Raw genomic sequence first — 19,388 nt, forward strand, 5'->3', positions numbered from 1 at the left:
TCCACTGCCTAATTTCTAAGCAAAACTGCTTTTCTTTGAGCAGTTGGTTGGTTGAGCCATCCTTAAAACAGTAGGCGTCCTGCGCCTACCGGCCCCAGTCAACTTCCCGCACCAGTGGCCTTGGGGCCATTCCTACCCTCACATCTAGAAGCCCTCGCTGGCCCCTTTGTCTGTAGGGTCAGGGCTTGCCTGGCTCTGGGCCCCCTGCTGCTACAAGCCCCTCCCCCTCTTTGACCCTCTTTCCACCTCACTCTTTGACCCTCTTTCCACCTCACTCTTTGACCCTTTCCTCCCCCTCTCAGGGCACCTCAAATCCTTCTCGTCTTGGAGGCCCTCCCTCGTCCACTACCTGCCTTGCCTCGATCCCGTGGTCCGGCTGCACTGGGTGCTTGGCAGTTGTCCCCTGTCTCCCCCAGACCACGAGTGTCTGCGGGCAGGGCTTGTGTGTGCCCCACCTTTGTGCCATGGCTGTGGCCCCCGTTCTGTGACTGGCTGACCCGTGTGGCCCCCCAGGGTTTATAGGTGCTTCCTCATGCCATACTTTACTGAGCAATGTGACCTCCAGCAACGTGGGGCTGAGAGTTTAAATGGCAGAGCTGGGACCAGAGCCCAGTCTTGTCTCCCAGGGAGTCAGGGCGCTGGCTGTGGTCCCCTTGCCCCAGCTGGGCCCTGTTTGCTGTCCCCAAGGTTCCAGAGCTCCTTCTGGACGGTGTGGTGGGCCAACCGCCCACTCCCACGACCCTGGGGGCAAAGACGGCAGAGGCCTCAGAGGCTGAGTCACCCGAGGCAGAAGTGGGAGGTGCGGGATTCCAGGTCCCACAGGCAAGCCCACTCCAGCTCGCGGTTCTTAGGGCTGTGGGTCTTGTCGTGTCTGGGGCGGGGGCCTACCCAGGAGCCTTCCTGAAGCGGCCTGGAGGAGACTCGTGTAGGCTGACGTGTGCCTACGTGGGAGGGCTTCCAGCTGTGGCCCAGTTGTTGGGAGGCTGCCCTTCCTGGTTCCCAGAGGCCCGGGGGCTGGCTGTCCCTCCCTTGGGTGTTCCTGCTGCCTGAAGGTATGGCCGCTATGCCACATCCTCTTCTTGGAGCAGAGAGAGCTGCCGTGGGCTCTGGCTGGAGGCCAGGGTGGGGGTGGGGGGTGGGTGAGCAGGGGGAGGGCGCAAGTGCAAGGTGAGGTGTGGCGTTCAGTCCCCCGGGCTCCCCCCTAGGGTGACGGTCCATCTGCGGTGGGTTGGAGGAGCACGCTCAGATATGGTGGCAGCCACCCGGCAGGGGGAGAGCTGGCTCTGTGTGTCCTGGGCCTTGTGCCCCCGCCTTCCCACTGGGCCCGACACGGAGGAGGACCTGGAGGGGACCCCACGTCAGGCCTCTTCCTTCTGAGCGTTAGTCTCCCGCGAGTCTTCCGTTAACAGGTCCCTCCTATTCTCAAAGCTTCAGTGGCTCCCCGGTGCTAAAGCCGCAGAGCTCAACCCTGGCTCCCTAGAATGGCCCCGGGGACTTTTCACTGTCCCTGTGCCCAGGCCCACCCCCTGGAGGTTCCCGTCTGATTGGTCCGGGGTGGGGCCCAGGCATCTGCACGCCAGGGTTGGGAAGCTGGCTTAGAGGGTAGACTTCTTGGCGCCAGGGTGGCTTCCACAGTTGGGGGCCAACCCAGTTCCCGTCTTGTCCCTTCACACCCTTGTTCCAGCCAGGCCAGCCCCTTCCCGGTCCCCCTACCTGCTGGGCACCATCCTCACCTCTGGCCGCCCCGTCTGGTGTTCACTGTCTTTATCCGAGTCCACGCAGGCCCTCAAGGCCCAGCTGCATCCTGTGCTCTCTGGGAAGCTACCTTTAGTCACTTGGCTGTTCCTTTCCTCCCTAGCATGGCCTGTTCTCCTAGAAGGTGCTCAGGATTGCCGTTCAAAAGACCGATGCCCCACCCTCCATCCCAGCCTGTCCCTCCCTGAGCTCCCGCCCCTGTTGCTGACCCTGCTTCTGTGGTCTTTCTGTGTCTGTCCCCAGCCTTGGAGAGGGTGTGTGTTGTGTGGGAGTGTGTCTGTGTGTGTGTGAGTATGTCGGGGTGTGTGTGTATGGTTTGTGTGTGAGTGTGGAGTGTGTGTATGCAGTGCGTGTGTGTGTATGTGACTCTGTTGTGTGTGGGGTGTGTGTGACCGAGGGCATGTGGTGTGTGAGTGAGGTGTGTGGGAGTGTGTGTATATGTGTGTGTGTGTGGTGTGTACGATTGTGAGAGTCTGTGAGTGTGTGAGTCGGGTGTATGTGTGTAGAGCATGTGTGGAGTGTCCCCGGCTGGGGGTGAGCACCCACTCTGACTCCCGCCCCATGCCGTCCGTCCTCTAGGCGAAAGCGGCCAAGTCAGAGCGGGAGGCCCGGAGGCTGCAGCTGCGGAGCCTGCAGTACCTGGAACGCTACGTCTGCCTGGTGCTCTTCAACGCGTACCTCCACCTGGAGAAGGCCGGCTCCTGGCAGAGGCCCTTCAGCACCTGGATGCGGGAGGTGAGGGCGGGGGCGGGGGCCGGGACAGCCCTGTGCGTCTTCCCCGGGCCCAGGGACAGGCGGGCAGAGTTGAGCGGGCAGAGTTCTCATCTCACCGTACAGGACGCTTCCCTGTGCCTGAGATTGTGTCTCGTTCAGCTCTGGGTCCCCAGCATGGCCTCCGCGCTCAGCAGGCAGTGAGTGGATGGGTGAGGCGGGGGAGGGAGGAGACGAGGCGCCTGGGGACGCAGCAGGGCGGGTGCTGGGCTGGGCCCCTGCTCCCTGCCTGCGTCCCCCAGGCCAGCGTCACCTGGGTGCTACACGCCTGCCCACTGTTGTGCCCTTCTGGCTTCCCGCTGTGGCTCGGCCCCTGCTGCCTTGCAACCGTGACCTCGGACAAGTTAGTTAGCCCCTCTGAGCTGCTGTCCTCAGCGTTACAACGTCAGCACCACCTCAGGAGGCTGTGGTGGGGATTCCATGAGATGCATACAGTGCCATCTGCCAGAGCTCGTGTGAGCGGGTCTGCCTTACGTGGTGACTGTATGCTCCCATTCTACAGAGGAGGAGACTGAGCGCAGAGAGGTTAGGTGCCGTGTTCATGGTCAGCGTTAGAGCAGGTTGTTTGGCGCCAAAGCCCACCATGTCTGGCCTAAGACGCTGCCCTCTCTTGCCGCCTCCACCCTCCCTCTCTGCTTGCCTATTCCTGTTTCTTCCCCCAGCTCGGCTGCTTTTAGAGGAAGAGCCGCTGCCTCAGCACCTCCAGGGCAGGAGAAAGGCCTCCTTCCCTCCTTGGCAGAGGGGCCTGTAATTACCCCTCCGCCGGGACGCTGGCCCCTACTGACCTCACCAGACTGTCCTGGCAGTTCTAATCTGGACTCGGGGCTGGAATTAGCTCCCGTGGGGCAGGTGTGCAGGAGGATGGGAGGCTGTGATGGGTATAGGAAGGGTAGGGGGGCTTAGGTCTGTGTGCACGTGGGGTCAGCGCTGTGAGGGAACAGAGGCAGGGAGGCCACCACGGGGCCTGGTGGCGGGAGTGGTGGCTGCCGGGCGTTTCTGCTGAAGGTGAGCCTTCCGGGTGGTCCTGATAGGGCATGGGTCACACCAAGGCCACCTTGGGGCTACCCTCTTGAGCAGGCCTTGGGCTCAGCTTCCTCTTGGAGGTGGAGGTGAAGGTGGTGGGGGACCTAGGACACTTCTGCTTGGGTTCTGCTCAGAGAGCTGAAATCAGGGGGACCAGGGGCTGGGGAGCTCGCTGGCTGAACCTGGGTAGTGGGTGTTTGGGGACGTCAAGGAGGGCGAGAACTGCTGGTCCAGCCCCTAGCGTGGGTTCCAGCCTCGGGATGAACAGAGGGCAGGGGCCTCTGTTTGGAGTGGAGCCTGCATCCTCTCCATACCCCGGGGCGGTGGGGAGAGAAGGAGGCTGGTCGTTGAGTGGTTTGAGTCTAGTGCCAGGGTCTGGGTCACAGGGCTGTGTGGAGAGTGTCCAGGGAGGCCCCAGTTAACCCGCCTGAGCTGAGGCCCTTGGTAGGCCTGCCTGCTCCACAGCTGGAACTCACGGCCAAAGGGCCCCTGCTGGCTGCTGCACCCACACTGCCTTCCCAGCGCTCCCTGAGGGCCCGGCTGTAATACCGGGAGCAGCTGGCCTCTGCTCCCGAGGTCCCCATGGGAGCGTCGGGGCTACGCAGGTGTGGGGCGTGCTTGGCCTCCCGTGCTGCTCTCCGCGTGTTCACTACCTGCCGGGCGCTTTCTGTGCAGTGTCGCCCTCCACACTGTGCAGTCCCATTATAAGGAAGTGGAAGCACAGAGCAGTTAATAGTAATCGAGACGCAAACTTGTGCAGGTCACTGAGCTGGGGGGAGGCAGCGCTGGGCCCCAGACTCACCTGTATCTGCGGAGCCCAGCGAGGGGAGGACGGTGTGACAGAGCGGGATGGGGGGCCTGAATGATTACCCCCCTTCCCTGGAACTCTGCCCCCATCTCTGCTGTCCTCCCCAGGTGGCAGCAAAGGCCGGCATCTACGAGATCCTCAACCAGCTGGGCTTCCCCGAGCTTGAGAGCGTGGAGGACCAGCCCTTCTCGAGGCTGCGCTGCCGGTGGCAGGAGCAGAGCCACAGCCCCGAGCCCTCCTCTGCAGGGGACGTCCTGTAGGAATGGGACTTCCTGTAGGACGCGCTCCCCCTGCCCCTGCTACCGTCGCCTCCCACGGGGCCACCTCCTACCCTCGCAGGCTGGGGGTGCCAGTGCTGCTCACTGACAGCGGTCCTGAGAAATGATGCCTCAGCTTAGCAGAGACTGGCATGGGTGGGGACCCCTTTTCTGAAAGAGTTTTTATAGGACAGTTGGTGCACAGTGATACTTTGTGAATGGCAGGCGCGGGGAGGGTCTGCAGGAAGGCCGGTGTGGCATCACGTCTGCAAGGAGCTCACTCCCCAAGTTGCCAAGCGAAGCCCCTCGTCGCTTCGCCCTCCCCTCTCCCCGGAGCGGCTCTGATGGGCCCTGGCGGAGCGGCCCTGGCCAGTGTTGGCTTCCCTCTTGCCCTCTCTCGTGGCTCTCCCACGCAGCTTCTCCCGTTTCGCTGCCTGAGCGCCGCCCTGGGGGCCCCGGGCTCCCCGGGGAGTGGACTGTGTGCGGGCTGATTTGTTAGCTTAAAGGCAGCTTTACCCAGTTTTCTTGCCTCTCATGCCTTGTCTCAACCTGGAGACTTGAAGGACAGCCACATGCTCGGTGTGTCCCGCAGGGGCCTCTGCCTCTCCTTCCTTTGCCCTCTCCCCTCCTCTGGGCTGGCAGCACTTTGGAGGTTTCCAGGGAGCTGAAAATGAAATGGAGTCCCTCTCGGGGGAAGAAAGAGCTTCCAGAAGGTGCATGCAGCCCTGTGGAAGAGGCCAGCTCCATTTCTCTGGAACCATGGGCGGAGGTCTAGGGAAGCACTGCCTCCCTGCCCCGCCATCCAGAGTGGCCTGTGCCCCGACCTGCTGTGGCAGGAGCCCCGGAGACTGCCGGGTGACCCTGAGTGAGCAGTGGGGCGTGTGAGAGTGGGTCAAGGATGGCATGAGGGGGCACTTGGATTCCAGGCCATCATTGCTGAGCATCCTTGAGCTGCCTTCCAGTGGGGGCAGAAGGGGCCAAGTGCTGCTGAGTTAGCAGCTGCCGGGACCAGCTCTGTGCAGACAGTGGGAGGGTTGCTCGGAGAGGCAGGCGGTGTTGAGCTGAGTCTGCAGCTCTCCCTCTTGGGGCTGGTGTCCCCCGAAGCACAGGGGCTGAGTGGTGTGGACGCTGTCCTCCTGGCCTGGCTCGTTGGGGCCAGGGAGGTCTCTCTTGGTTGGACACCGGCACTTGTGCAGAGAAGCAGGTGATGTGTCACCGGTCACGGTGTTTTGAAAAGGGGGAAGAGGCCAGAGTTGTTCACATCTACCTAGTGTTGGAAAATTTATGACCATTTTGGCTGAATTCTTTTGCAAATCTACTGTATGTCTGTTCACTACCTTTTCAGATTTGTTGTTGTTTTTGGTTTTATTTTTGCATGTAGTAAAAAGTGTTAATTTTGTTGCAGACAAGGTCTAGATGAGGGGTCAGAGATCAGGGCTGAACTGGGAGGGATCCTTTGCATTCTCACGGTTGGCCCTGACTTTCAGCTGTGCTGGGACTACTGGCTGGTCACATCACCTCTCTGCCTCAGTTTCCCTATCTGTAAAATGGGAGAATAATACTTGCCTACCTACCTCACAGGGGTGTTGTGAGGATTCATTCGTGATTTTTTTTTTTTTTTTTTTTTTGTACAGAGCTTTTGAGCATTAAAAGTGGCTAAATGTGAAGTGCGCTTGGCTGCCTATGTCTTCAGTGTGGGTCAGGTGTTACAGAACTGATGCAAGCTGGGGTCCCTGCTACTTCAGAGTAAGGGTGGGAGGGCAGGGAGAGCCAAGAGCACCTGCCCGTAGTGCACCTGATTCTCAGAGAAGGTGGATTTTCCTGGATATCTCTCTCCTTCCTTCACATCCCCAACCACGTTTGACCATCTCACTCTGGATGCCCACGGCTGACGTGCTGAGCCCCTTCTTGAAGAAGGCAACGTAACAGACTAATTCACGCTAAAGTGTGAAGGACTGTTATATCCAGGGAAATGGAACAAAATGGAATTTCAAGGGCTAGGAAGGAGGGTGGTCCTCAACCTCTATTTCCTTTTCTTATCCCTGCAGGCTCCCCTTGGTCCTTTCAGGCCCCTGAAGGCTTGAACACACTTGTGTTGAGAAATTGGCGTGTAAAGAGGCAGTAGGGAGAGTGAGGCAGAGAGAGTGCTGACCTGAGCCTTCTCTCTAAGCTCTTCCAGGATTAGGGGAATCAGACCCTCTGGGTTGTAGTTCCAAGGTCAGCTGGGGGTGGTGAGAATGGAACCCAGAGCTCCGACCGCATAGGGTTGGTGACCTCCCCAGCCTTGGAGGGGAGGCCTCCTGGGGTTATTTCCCAGCACAGCAGAGTCCAGGCATGCTCTGTGTGGCTTCTGAATGTGAGTGCAGTGGTGTATACACCAGTGTGCACGTGTGTCCGTATGTGCGGTGGTTCAGCACTTCTCTGCCAGGGATGAGGGGATTGTAAAACTATGATCAGTAGAAGGATCTCCTGGAACCCTGATGGAGGTGCGGCAGGGTCTTGGGACGACCAGAACTGGAAACTGGAACACTGTCCAGCGAGCCCTGGATGTCCTCTGCAGCATCACTGGGGGTGCGCCGCTCCAATCCCCCCTCAGGAGAACCCGCTGCAAGAGCAGATGGCACAACTCCAGCCACTGCAGCTTCGATCCAACACGCACCAAGGCCGCGCTCTGTCTCCAGCCCTTTCCCCGCTCGGGCTCTTCCAGACGATGACTGAGGCCGGCAGGGCTCTCGAGCCACTAGCCACGCTGTTTCTACCCATGGCAGCCTTGCCCGGGGCCTCCCCATTGGTCTGGCTGGGGGTTCCCCAGACCCACCCTGCAGCATGGGGCTCTCGCTCCCTCTCTCCTTTCACGGGCGTCAGACCCGCATCGTGGTCTTCCTGCCTTCTGCCACCTCCTCCTTTATCCTTCACGGGTTTCCACAAATCTCTTGCACATCTGATCCCATCGTGGTGTCTGCCACTCTGAGGACCTGAATGACACACCCTCACCCTCTCCTTGGCCTCTCTGGGCAGCTTCCTTGTCCCTCTTGCTGGTTAAGGCAGCCTTGTCTGGCACTGCGTAGGGACACCATCAGCCCGGTTTCCAGCTTCATATGTTATAGTTCCAGCCAGACTCAGTTGTCTTTCTCTCTCTCGCACCGCCCTGCCCTTCCATCTCGAGTGTGGGGCTGCGGGGCCTGTGGACTGGGGCCCGTGTGGAAGGAAATCGTTGCCCACCTTCTCTGTGGATGGGGTGGGGTGGGGAAGGCAGGACTGAGGCGCTTAGAGTTATCTGGGTGGATACCCTTAAATCTGCGAATGGCAGTGCCAACCTCTGATTATTTCCTAAATAAAAGGAATATTTCCTAAGTAAACCATTATAAAGGTTTTCAATTTGTCCTCCAGAAATGTCCTATTGGATAGTCTCAAATAGCAATTAATGAGCTCACTGTTTATCATGCCTGGCCAGCGCCACCTAGTCCACTTTTTAAAAACTTCTCGCTAGTTTTGTGGCTCACAGTAGAATCTGATATGTGTTTAATTTTATTTATTTACTTATTTTTTATTGAAGTATAGTTGCTGTACAGTATATGTTACAGGTATGTAATATAGTGATTCACAATTTTTAAAGGTAATACTCCATTTATAGTTCTTATAAAATATTGGCTATATTCTCCATGTGGTACAGTATATTCTCGTAGCTTATTTTATACCCAATAGTTTGTACCTTTTACTTCCCTACCCCTGTATTACCCACCCCCCCTTCCCTCTCCCCACTGGTAACCAATAACTTGTTCTCTGTATCTGTGAGTCAGCTGCTTTTTGGTTGTATTCACTGGTTTGTTGCAGTTTTAAGAGTCCACGTGTAAGTGATAGCCTATAGTATTTGTCTTTCTCTGACTTACTTCACAAAGCGTGATATTCTCTAGGTCCATTCTTGTTTCTGCAAATGGCAGAATTTCATTCTTTTTTTAAGGCTGAGTCATGTTTGTGTGTGTGTGTGTGTGTATATACACACACACACACACACGCACACATATATAATACCACATCTTCTTTATCTGTGTGTCTGCTGATGGGCAATGGGTTGCTTCCATGTCTTGGCTATTGTAAATAGTGCTGCTGTGAACATTGGGGTGCATTTTTTGAATTAGTGTTTTTGTTCTTTCTGGATATACCGGAGTGGAATTGCTGGATCATATGACAGTTCTCTTTCTAGTTTTTTGAGGACCCTCCATACTGTTATTGAAGAGACTGTCTTTTCTCCGTTGTATATTCTTGCCTCCGTTGTCAAAGATTAATTGACCATAAGTGCATGGGTTTATTTCTGGGCTCTCTATTCTGTTCCATTGATCTATGTGCCAGGAGAGTGTCTGACTCCAAGCCCGTGCTCGTTTCAAAGGTGGATGTCGGTGCCAGCTCTGGGTACTGGAATCCTCTGTGACATTTTCAGTGATGGGGAGAGAGATGTCAGTCCTTCTGGAAGTGTGCTCTCGCTGGGGCAGGTTGGGAGCGGGGTGAGGGGAAAGCATGATTACTTTGAAAACCCTCCTACAAGGTCTTGTGGTTCTTACACTCAACGCTTTTCAAACCCCTGTGTTCTTTCAAGAGGTTCCCCTCAACACCCACAAGAAGTACGTGTTTCCTATGTGTCACTCTGATAGATTATCTATGATGGGGGCTTTTGAGTTTCATTTTGCGCCTCCCCTTAGTATATTCTTTCTTTTCCTACCATCTGCCCACCTCACCCTGAATTAAAACATCAATAGCTTATGAAAACACACATTTCCCCATTCCCACTCCAACATTTGAAGTCACCAGTCTTTTAATTTTTGCCCATCTGATTAGGAAAGAGTCTTTTGTTTTTATTTTAATATGATTTTCCCAATTACTAATGAGATGAAACATCTTTTTATAGGTTTATTGGCCATTTGGATTTGCTCTCTTATATGTTTGCTTATTTTTCTACTGGGTTGTCTCTTTTAAACTAATAGGTGTAAAAATTTTAATACAGTCTGTTTCATTTGTAGGTAGATAGATAGATATACAGCCAGTTCTTTCTTCCAGTTTATCCGTAATTGTTTTGGAGTTTATTTTGTCAAATTTTTGCCTTTTATATTTTGTGTCTTGTGTCAGCAGACCTTCTCTACCCAAGGTTACTTATCTATTTCCTGGTTTTTTTTGATTGCTTGTACAGTATTGTCCTTTATGTTTCTTTCTTTAATTCACCTGGAATAAATGTTTGTGAATGACATGTGGTAGAGAATATAATTTATTTTTTTCCAAATGCGGATCCAGTTGGCCTATGTTATTTATCGAGTAGCCAAGTTTCTCTACTTCTTGAACTGCAACCCTTGTCATATGTTAGGTCCCTGTGTGTACATGGGTCCGTACAGTAGACATGTGATTGCCATTGCCTCTAGCATCCATTCATCTTCCAACAACCATCTCTGACTTTCCATCCTAAGTTTAAAAACTCTCGAGTGGATTTTTAATTTTTAAAATCTTTATTACTCTTTTCTGGACTTTTAGTTTTCCTTGGGTCAATTTTGGTAAAATACCAACATTTTCCCAGGATAACACATGGGCATCTGTCAAGATTTTCAAATTTATTAATGTAAAATCATATGTAATATTCTCTCTTTTCTTTTGGCTGCGCCCAGCGGCATGCAGGATCTTAGTTCCCCGACCAGGGATCAAACCCATACACCCACTGCATTGGAAAGGCAGAGTCCTAACCACTGGGACTCCAGGGAAAACCTTGTAATATTCTCTTAAGTATTTAGAAGGTTCCTGTGCATCTGTGCCTGTCTTCTCTCTCAATCTTAATGAATATCTTACATGTTTTCCATGGTCACATTTGCAAGTTTTTCTGTTTGTTATCTTCAGATAACCTATTTTTGTTCTTATAAATGTAAACATTGAGAATCTGTGATCACATAAACTAGTAGAGGTGACTTTTTGCTCTAGTACTGCTGCTTGATTCTATGAACCTCTTCTGAGTAATATGCCAAAAATCACATCATGATCTCTCATCAAAGCATTAAAAATTTTTTTTTCTATTAGCTGTCAGTCAAGTGGGTACTCGTGTAATTTTGTTATAAGCTTTGAGAATTGGAAAACACTGGAATTGCAAAAGGATGTATTACCTGGATATTGGAGTCATTAACTCTCTCACTTTCTGGAAAATATGCCCCCAAATGTTTATTAAGATTTGTCAAGTGACTACTAATTATATCTCTTACTCTTTCACTCAGAGGTACCCTGTAAAAACTAACATGCACAAAAATAGATGAGGAAAATATTGTTCGTTTTAACTCTCCTTTTCCAATACAAACTTTTCTTTTTTTACAGTTCCAAAAAGTTTTTTAAAAACAACTTTATTGAGGTATAATTGACATACAATAAACTGTACATATTTGAAGTGTATAATTTGTTAAGTTTTGACATAGGTATACACCTGTGAAATTATCGTAATCAAGATAATGACCATATCCATCATCTCTGAAAGTTGGCTTACATCGCTTTATAATTGCTCCTTCCTGACCTTCCCTCCCCCATCCCTCTCCGCAGGGACACTTTGATCTGCTTTTTGTCATCCTAGATTCGTTTGCGTTTTCTAGGGTTTTACATAAATGGAACCATCAGTGTGTACTCTTTATTTTCTGGCTTCTTTTCACTCAGCATATTAATTTCCAGGTCATCCATGTTTAACGTACATCAGTTGGTCATTCCTTTGTATTGCTGAGTGGTATTCCATCATATGGCTGTACCCTCCGTTGGTTAATCCAAATTGTTACTGGATATTTGGGTTCTTTCCAAGTTTGGGCTATTCCAAATAAAACTGTTATGAACACGTACAAGTCTTTGTATGGACATATGTTTTCATTTCTTTTGGATAAATACCTAGGAGGAGAATGGCTGCACGGTGTGGTATGTGTATGTTTAAAATTTTAAGAAACTGCCCAACTATTTTCCAGATGGTTTCATCCCCACCAGCAGCTTACGGGAGTTCTAGTCCCTCCACATTCTTACCAGCCTTGGAATTTTCGATCTTTTTTGACTTTAGCCATTCTAATTGGTGTGTAGTGGATGTATTTCCTACCACCACCCTCCCAGGTCACATCTTTAATTGATAAGATTTCCAATTCAATATTTTTTAGGGCAAGCCTAAAAGCGTTAGAAGGCTCATCTCTTTGAAGATATTAATTATTTGAGGGCTTAGTCAGTTAGTTCTATTTCCGTGGCTGTTAGTTTAGTTCTTCTCTTTACTGAATTTGGTGTTTGTTTTTCATGTTGTTGGTTCTCCTCAGTGGTTGGTGAATTTGGTTGTGCACTCAACTTTGTCTTGAGATTTCAGGTTATCCTGTTGGTAAGGCTTGTGACTATTGCACATAGCCTGGACTGGTGACTACTGGGAAGGGATGGGACTTGCTGGCGACAGCGTGTGCCGGTGGCTGCCCTTCTGGATGAGGGTGCCCCCTCGCCGCTAGGTGGATATCAGCCCTAGGATGCTGCCCCGAGTGCCCCATTTGCTGCTACTACCTGGCAGACTCCACTGCTACCCAGACTTGACCTGTGCTGCTGAGGGGGGCACGGGGAGAGCCAAATTCTCCAGCTGCTTCTGCTGGAATTCTCCAACCTTGTCCTGATAGGGGTCCAGGCTTCCTCCTGCCTCCTGGCTTGGCATCTGTGAGCTGAAAGCTTCCTTAAAGCTGGTCCCTCCTCTCTCAGAGGCTTTCAGCTGCGTGGCTTGTGGGCTGTCATGTCCCCTGTCCATCCAGTCCCATCAATCTCTGTCTTTCAGGGATTCCTCACAATTTCTGACCTCTTGTTATTCTAGCTCTGGCATAGAATTTAAAAAATAAATACTTTTAATGACATTTTGAGGGCTGTGGGTTGGGAAGGGGAAACTAGAGCATATGCTTAATCATAATTTGTATATGAAAATAGCTCATACTATGCACTAGGCCCTGTAGCAGTTAGGATCCTGGCAAAGAACGGATGGCAGTCTTAGCTCCAAGTTCAAAGACAATTTAATGAAAAGACCATTTGCAGAGGTGTGGGCAGGGTTAAGGGACCCAGCTTGGAATGGTGAGAGGCACTCAGGAACTAGTTACAGGGGGAAGCAGTAACCTCCCCTAGATTTGAGGGGGCAAAGGGACAGCACACTGTTACCTGAGCCTGCCACAGGTATCTTCAGGGGACTCTGGGGACCATCCAGCAGAAACTGAGTTGAGAAGGGGGTAACCGTGGCCAGAGCAGCATCACTGAGCCTGGGGCTGAGGGAGGAGGAGCAAATGCCTTGACTCCTCCCTCGTCTTGTCCTCTGATCTCCCGTCAGTGCCTCCCTTTGATTGCAGGAGGTGCCAGCAACATGGTCCACGGGGTGGGTACGCCTCTGGAGATGGGGAACGGAGAGAGGGACAGACGGGATAACCAGCACAGCCTTCTCCCAGGCGCTGCACGGATGCCATCACCTCCAGTAGTTCCACGACAGCCCGACGAGGTAGGCCTGTTCTTATTTTACAAAGGAGGAAGCCCAGGCACCTTGATCCAGTGACACCTCCAGAATTTCCCTCTGTTCCTCCCTCTGCCTGGCGTGCCTTCCCTCCCTTCCTAGCCCACTGCTCCTGTGCTTCAAGTTCAGCTTGATTCAGGTCTCCTCGCCACTGCGATCTAAGTGTCCTGAAGATACTTAGAGAAAGAGTTCTGACTTCTCAAGATGCTGTGCCCACATGTCCTCCAGCATTTCATTATGAAAATTTCAAAACTACAGGAAGGTTGGAAGGATTGTATGAAGAACAGCCCCACACTCCGGGGCCCACTTCTCAAAAACACTTTCACACTGTTGTCCATCGACTTCTCTAGACCTCCACTAACTTGTGAATTCCTTAAAGGAAGGGCTACCAGTGATCAGTCTTCGCATCTCAGGGTCTGTGGTGGCCTGGCACACAGAATGCAGTCAGTAAATGTTTGATGACTTGGTAATTCACAAGGCATTTGGTGTTTCCCAGGAGAGAGGAAGGAGAGTTTGATTTCTTGAGTGCCTGTGGGTGGTTTTCGTACATTGTGTGGGGCGTTGCGTTCGTTATCTCACCAAAGCCTTGCAAGTCAGATGAGGCTGGGATTATGATCTCTCTTTTACAAGACCAAGAGAAGTTTCACAATTTACTCAAGGCTCACATTGTATCCCTAAGGGATCTGGGATTCAGATCGTCAAGCTGCCCTCAAACCCATGCTGGTGACCCAGTGCCTTCTCTGTAGACTGGAGGCTACTGGGTGCTGGGGACTGTGCTTTATGCATTTCTGAATGTCCCAGGATCTCGCAACTAGCAGGTACAGTAAATATTTTTGGCAAGAATGAATGAATGAACCTTTAGTGAGTATTTCTATACTACTGGAATATGGCATTCACTGGAAATTCATTCACTACGGGAATATGATACCCGAAGGGAGCTCGTACACCTCTTCACTAAGCAAAGGAGGGATCTGAGGCTGGAAGGGCAGTGACATCCAAGGTCATGCAGGGAGCCAAGGGCAGACTCCGTGTGCTGACTTCCTGCCCAGCGCTCTTTCTTTTCCCTTCCTCTTCATATCCATCTGAACATCCGGGTTGGTACCCGTCACTAACCCAGAGCCTGGAGACCCACACAAACCGCGTTTCCTAAGGCTGTGTGGGTGGGTGCCTGCCCAAGCACTAGCTCATGGTGCCCGTCTTCCTTCTTCTTCACTGAGGGTGCCATGGGCTTCAGACGCTTGAGGTTGTGTGTGAAATTGTGTTTATATACTCTGCTCAGGAGAGCATCCAGTGTTTGCATCAGGCTCTCAAAACAAATACAAAAACCGTGACCCCCCCCCAAAGCGGGTGAGGGCTCCTTTACGTGTTCTCTCCAGTGGTTCCCCAAATTCTTGATTGTGCAGACAGACAGAATTTTTTTTTTTTTTTTTTTTTTGTGGTACACGGGCCTCTCACTGCTGTGGCCTCTCCCGCTGCGGAGCACAGGCTCTGTACGCGCAGGCTCAGCGGCCGTGGCTCACGGGCCCAGCCGCTCCGCGGCATGTGGGATCCTCCCGGACCGGGGCACGAACCCATGTCCCCTGCATCGGCAGGTGGACTCTCAACCACTGCACCACCAGGGAAGCCCACAAACAGAATTTTTAAAAGAATATTAGGATACAGATTTTTGCGAAGTTGGCCCATTAAAAAGAAATGAACCCCCCTTACAATGCTATCGTATCATAAAAGGATATTTTTAACCCCTCCAAACAAGAAGGACAAATTCTCTGGGGGATAAAAGTGACAGGCTTTCCAATTAGGTGAAATAGCTTTAACATGCTACACGGTCCTTATTTTGCTCACTTTGCTCTGGACTGAAAATGTTAGTGTGGACCAGCCTTTGGGAGCCTTGCTCTCCACGGAGAAGCTTCTGCTTAGAGCTGTGTCCTGTGTGAGAACTCTCTGTGGAGAGTTCTCTTGAAAGGTGCCCCCTGTGGAGGTGGCTGCGCGTGGGTTCTGTTGGATCCCTGGGTGCCATTTCCACCAGGGTGGCTGCCAGTAACTGGGCATGAACTTTGGTCACATGGGGAGGTTATACCATTGTCCATTGGCTTAAGTTTCCTCACGAGGGTTTTGGGCGAGAATCTGAAGAATCCAGGCTCTGAGTGGCCAAAGCAGCCTGCCGTCCCCAACTCCCATGGAAAGGAAGCACTGCGTGGTGGGCGTCTGTGGGAGCCCTGGGGGTGCAGGGCTGTGGGGACCATGAAGGCACTGGGTGGAGGGGAGCTGTGGCCGTGTGAGATGACCCCACTCCCTTTGGGTTGCCCGGATCCCTGCGTCCCTCTCTCCTGCCAATGCAGGAGACAGGCCCTTGTCCTTCCTGCCTTGGCTTCCCCCGTCAGGGCACTGGCTGGCATCCTCTCTGGCTAGACCCACCCTCTCCTTGCCTGAGGACAGGAGGATCGCAGCTCTGTAAAGAGGTTTGCCAGGGAAGGTTTGCTGAGGAGGGGCGTTGGCCCCAGCAGGGAGTGGGTCTCTGGGTGGGGAGGTGAGAGCAGCAGACCAGCACAGCAGGCTGTGGCTGGCGTGTCTTTGTGGTTCTGCACACAGTAACATCTCCTTGAGTGTTTCTTGAGTGACAAGTACTTCTGAGCATCTAACATGTGCCTGACAAATTGCTGCAACTCTCCCAGCCCCAGTTTCTACATCTCTAAAAGGAGCTGACAATGCTCTCCCGCCCCAGACCCCATCCTGCAGTGCAGGCAGGATTCCCCAGCTGTCTACGGGATCTGGGGCAGGACAGGCATCAACCCATTAAGTGGGGCCCCTTCCCGATGCCGTTCCACCTGACGTGTTTGTAGGTGCTTCCGCATCCGGTCCTTTACCACAGAGGAGCCCACGTGTGATCTTAAACTCTGAGGTGTTAGTGTGTCCAGGCGATGTGAGGAACAGAGGACTCGGAGGGGAACCCATTTGCTCTAGGTCACGTAGCAAGCAAGGGCATAGCCCACTGCACACATCTGGTCTGGGAGGGCTGTGGGAATGCTCTTCACTCCAGATGGTACCAATAAAGGCCCTTGTGCTCAGTTTGTTGATACAACAAAACAATAAACAAACAACTGCTTTTTGGAAACGGTTGGGGGACATAATTAGGGAAGAATTGACCAGAACATCTACATCACTGAACCTTTTCAAGGAAAGCCCTAGTATTATTTTCAGATACACTATAGATGAAAACCAAGAGTAAGGCACCTTCTGGGCCCAGTGGCGGCGCCTGCAGCACCTGCTTACATACCAGATCAGAAGCATGAGGGATTGCTCATGGTTTATAAGCTAATTTGCACGGTTTGCTTAATAAGCACATTTGCATGGTCTTAATGGTTTCCAAAGGACTTGAAAGCAGTTTGGGTTCTTCACAAAGTTATAGAACCCCCTGCCATGTCATTTGCCCTGTGAACTGGTTCAGCAAGCCATACTTCTGTTTTGTGTTTGAAATGAGAAACAGATGTTTATGTTTAGGCTGCTGGCTCCAGCTTAAACACAGGCTTTCTGTCTCTCCTCTTCCCAGTTTGCTCTTTAAGGGGCAGGGAGGGGTTCTGGCCAGGCTGGAGTCCTGTCCCCGGGCCCCTCCCCTGAGCTGCCTCCAGCAACGGGCTGCTCCCTTAGCAGCCGGCCTCCTGAGAGAGGAGAGGGCCCTTGGGGACGGAAGGGAGCGGCTGCTAAGGAGTGGGTCCTTCGGGGCCAGTCTGCATGGCCTTGAGCCAGTGCCCCTCCTGTCCTGCCTGTGGGGTCCTTGCCTGGCAGCTGAGGGGGTTAGAGTGACAGAGAAGCGTGCTGCCTGACACCAGTAAATGTGTCAGGGATGCCCAGTAAATGTGTGCCCTCTACTTTCCCTTCAGGCTCCCTGGAATTCCCAGCCAGCCTTCCCCACCCTCTTCTGGTCCAGAGGGTGGGCATGGGAGCTGGGCTCAGTGAGTGTCCCAAGTGCACCCCTCGTTCTAGCCCCTGGAGAACGATGTACAACCTGCAGGAGTCATTTCCCAATGTTGAGGAGGACAGAGCGGGACAGCCAGGGTGGGCTAGGAGCCTCCAGTGCAAGGTGGACCAGAGTGGAGGAGCGAGGAACCAGAGGGGAGGGAGCCCTAGTGAGAGCCCTGTGGCCTGGCCAGGACAGGAAGAGTGACTGAGGGCGCCTGGGCACCGCCCCAGGTCTGCAGTAGCTGAGGGGTAGATGCCCAGGGAAGACAGGTGGGGTGGGGGGTGGACTGGAGGCAGGAGCAGGACATACCCGGGGCCATTGGCAGCAGAACCCCTGGTTCGAATCTTACCTTTCCCAGCACTGAGTAACTGGGAGACTTTGGACTAGTCATCAGACCTTTCTTAGCCTCAGTTTCCTCACTTACAAAGTAGGGCTCTTAGGAAAAGTAAATGAAATCATGCATATTTACACAGGGCATGTCTCACAGTAGGCACTTAAGAAATGGGTGATAAAGGTAAAAACAAACTAGAAACCTTGCGATCTCATCCTCCTCTTGGCATCCATCATGAGTTTGTGCACCTGTGCATGAGGGCAGGGCCACCTTGGTTGGCTCTGGTTGGAAGTCCCTTCCTCCCAAATAGTGGCTCCCCACACTGGGTCTCAAACTGTTTCAAGGTGAAAGGGGGAAGAGTTGGCCTTTCTGGGTGGGGGCAGGGCCGTGGGGGGCAGTGGGGAGGCAGGAGCTGAGGCCTTCCCTGCAGCCTAGCCTCGGCTCTTCTTCCCAGCTCCAGTGCTTGCTCTCCCACCATCCCCAGTCTCCTTGTCTCCCCCTCACCCAACAAGCTCATCGTCCTGTGAGGCAGGGGGAAATGCATGCCAACATTCATTCATTCAGCAGTGTTTTTGGAGCACCTGCTACGTGCCAGGTCTTGCTAGGGGCATGGAGGCCGTGATGATCAAGACAGAATGGGACAGTTCCAGGCAAGAGAATCCTGAGGCCTAGTGACGGTGCCCACCTGTTTGGCTTTCTTCACTGCCCCCCACCCCACCCCAGGGCCACTGCTGTAGCGGGGAGCTCTAGGGGGAGGGCGGAGTGGTGGGCAGGGGTAGTTCCTTGGGGCCTAGAGGGCTTGGAGTCGCCATGGCCCTGTCATAAGTGTGAGGTTGGTCTCTCCAGTTCTGGAGAGCTGGGCTGCATCTTGTTTAAGTCCTGATTTGACAGGTAGGAAGATAGGCACAGGAAGGTCAAGGCAGAGGCTAGCCTAGAAGCTAGTGGCAGGCTGCAGGAAACAATTTGGTGGTTTCTCAAGAGGTTATACATAGAACTACCGTATGACCCAGAAATTCCACTCCTCGGTGTTTATCTAAAAGAAGTGCAAACAGGGACTCAAGCAGAAATGTGTGCCCCAATGTTCATAGCAGCATTATTTACCATAGTCAAAAGGTAGAAACAATGCAAGTGTCCATCTATGGACGAATGGATAAACAAAGTGATATATCCATACAGTGGAATATTATTCAGCCATAGAATGAATAAAGTCCTGACATATCCGACAACATGAATGGACCGTGAAAACATCATGTGGAGTGAGAGAAGCGAGACACATAGGACAAATACTGTTACGATTCCACTCTCCTACCTAGAGTAGGCAAGTTCAGAGACAGCAAATAGAACAGAGGTTACCAGAGGCTGGGTGGGGGGTGTTTATTGTTAATGGGTACAGAGTTGTTGTTGGAGAAGATGAAAAAGATTCAGGTATAGTTAGGGGTGATGCTTACACAACACTGTGCATGTATTTAATGCTACTGAACTGTATGCTTTCAAATGGTTAAAATGATAAATATTATGCTCTGTATGTTTTTATCAAATTTAAAAAAAGGCGAGTGGCAGATGACATGAGGAGATTGCTCTTCCTGAGAACACCCCCCTAAAGCGGGTCCTCTTCAGCCACTTGAGGGCTGTGTGTTGAGATGGTTGGGGAGACTATGCAGACAAGACACTAGGGGAGAAGGTGCAAAATACACTCTCGACACCTCAGGGGTCACCCCGTGGGATGGCTGGAGAAACAAGCTCCTCGGCTTTTTGGGAGACCTCATTTCTAAAGCAGGGATGAGTACATCCACCACATAGGGCTGCTGGGACGACGCATGTACAGCCTTCCAAACACTGCAGTAAGCACTCAGGAAATGTTATTTATTAGTATTTCACTTGTGATGTTAGTGAGAGAAAAGTAAGGGGAGTGAAGAGACAAAGGAGAGGCAGTGAGGTCTCTGAATTACTGCAACTTGGAAAAATGCCTTATGCAATGA

At 52.3% G+C, this 19,388-nt stretch overlaps 1 protein-coding gene across 8 annotated transcripts in view; it reads left to right on the forward strand.

Moving 5' to 3' along the window:
- Positions 1-19,388, forward strand: part of PALD1 (phosphatase domain containing paladin 1) — a 162,773-nt gene that overhangs the window by 99,383 nt on the left and 44,002 nt on the right. For 3 of the 8 annotated variants that reach the window (XM_033407553.2, XM_033407554.2, XM_004280780.3), the window contains 2 exons: positions 2,335-2,490; positions 4,465-18,973. In XM_033407553.2, coding sequence (XP_033263444.1) covers positions 2,335-2,490; positions 4,465-4,617 — 309 coding nt within the window. In that variant the 3' untranslated portion in view covers positions 4,618-18,973. Of the gene's footprint in view, positions 1-2,334; positions 2,491-4,464; positions 18,974-19,388 lie in introns of those variants that run through there. The other 5 variants (XM_033407556.2, XM_049697283.1, XM_033407557.2 and 2 more) reach the window with 4 other exon arrangements.

Source organism: Orcinus orca, chromosome 14 (genome assembly GCF_937001465.1).
Source record: "Orcinus orca chromosome 14, mOrcOrc1.1, whole genome shotgun sequence".
NCBI classification, from domain to species: domain Eukaryota; kingdom Metazoa; phylum Chordata; class Mammalia; order Artiodactyla; family Delphinidae; genus Orcinus; species Orcinus orca.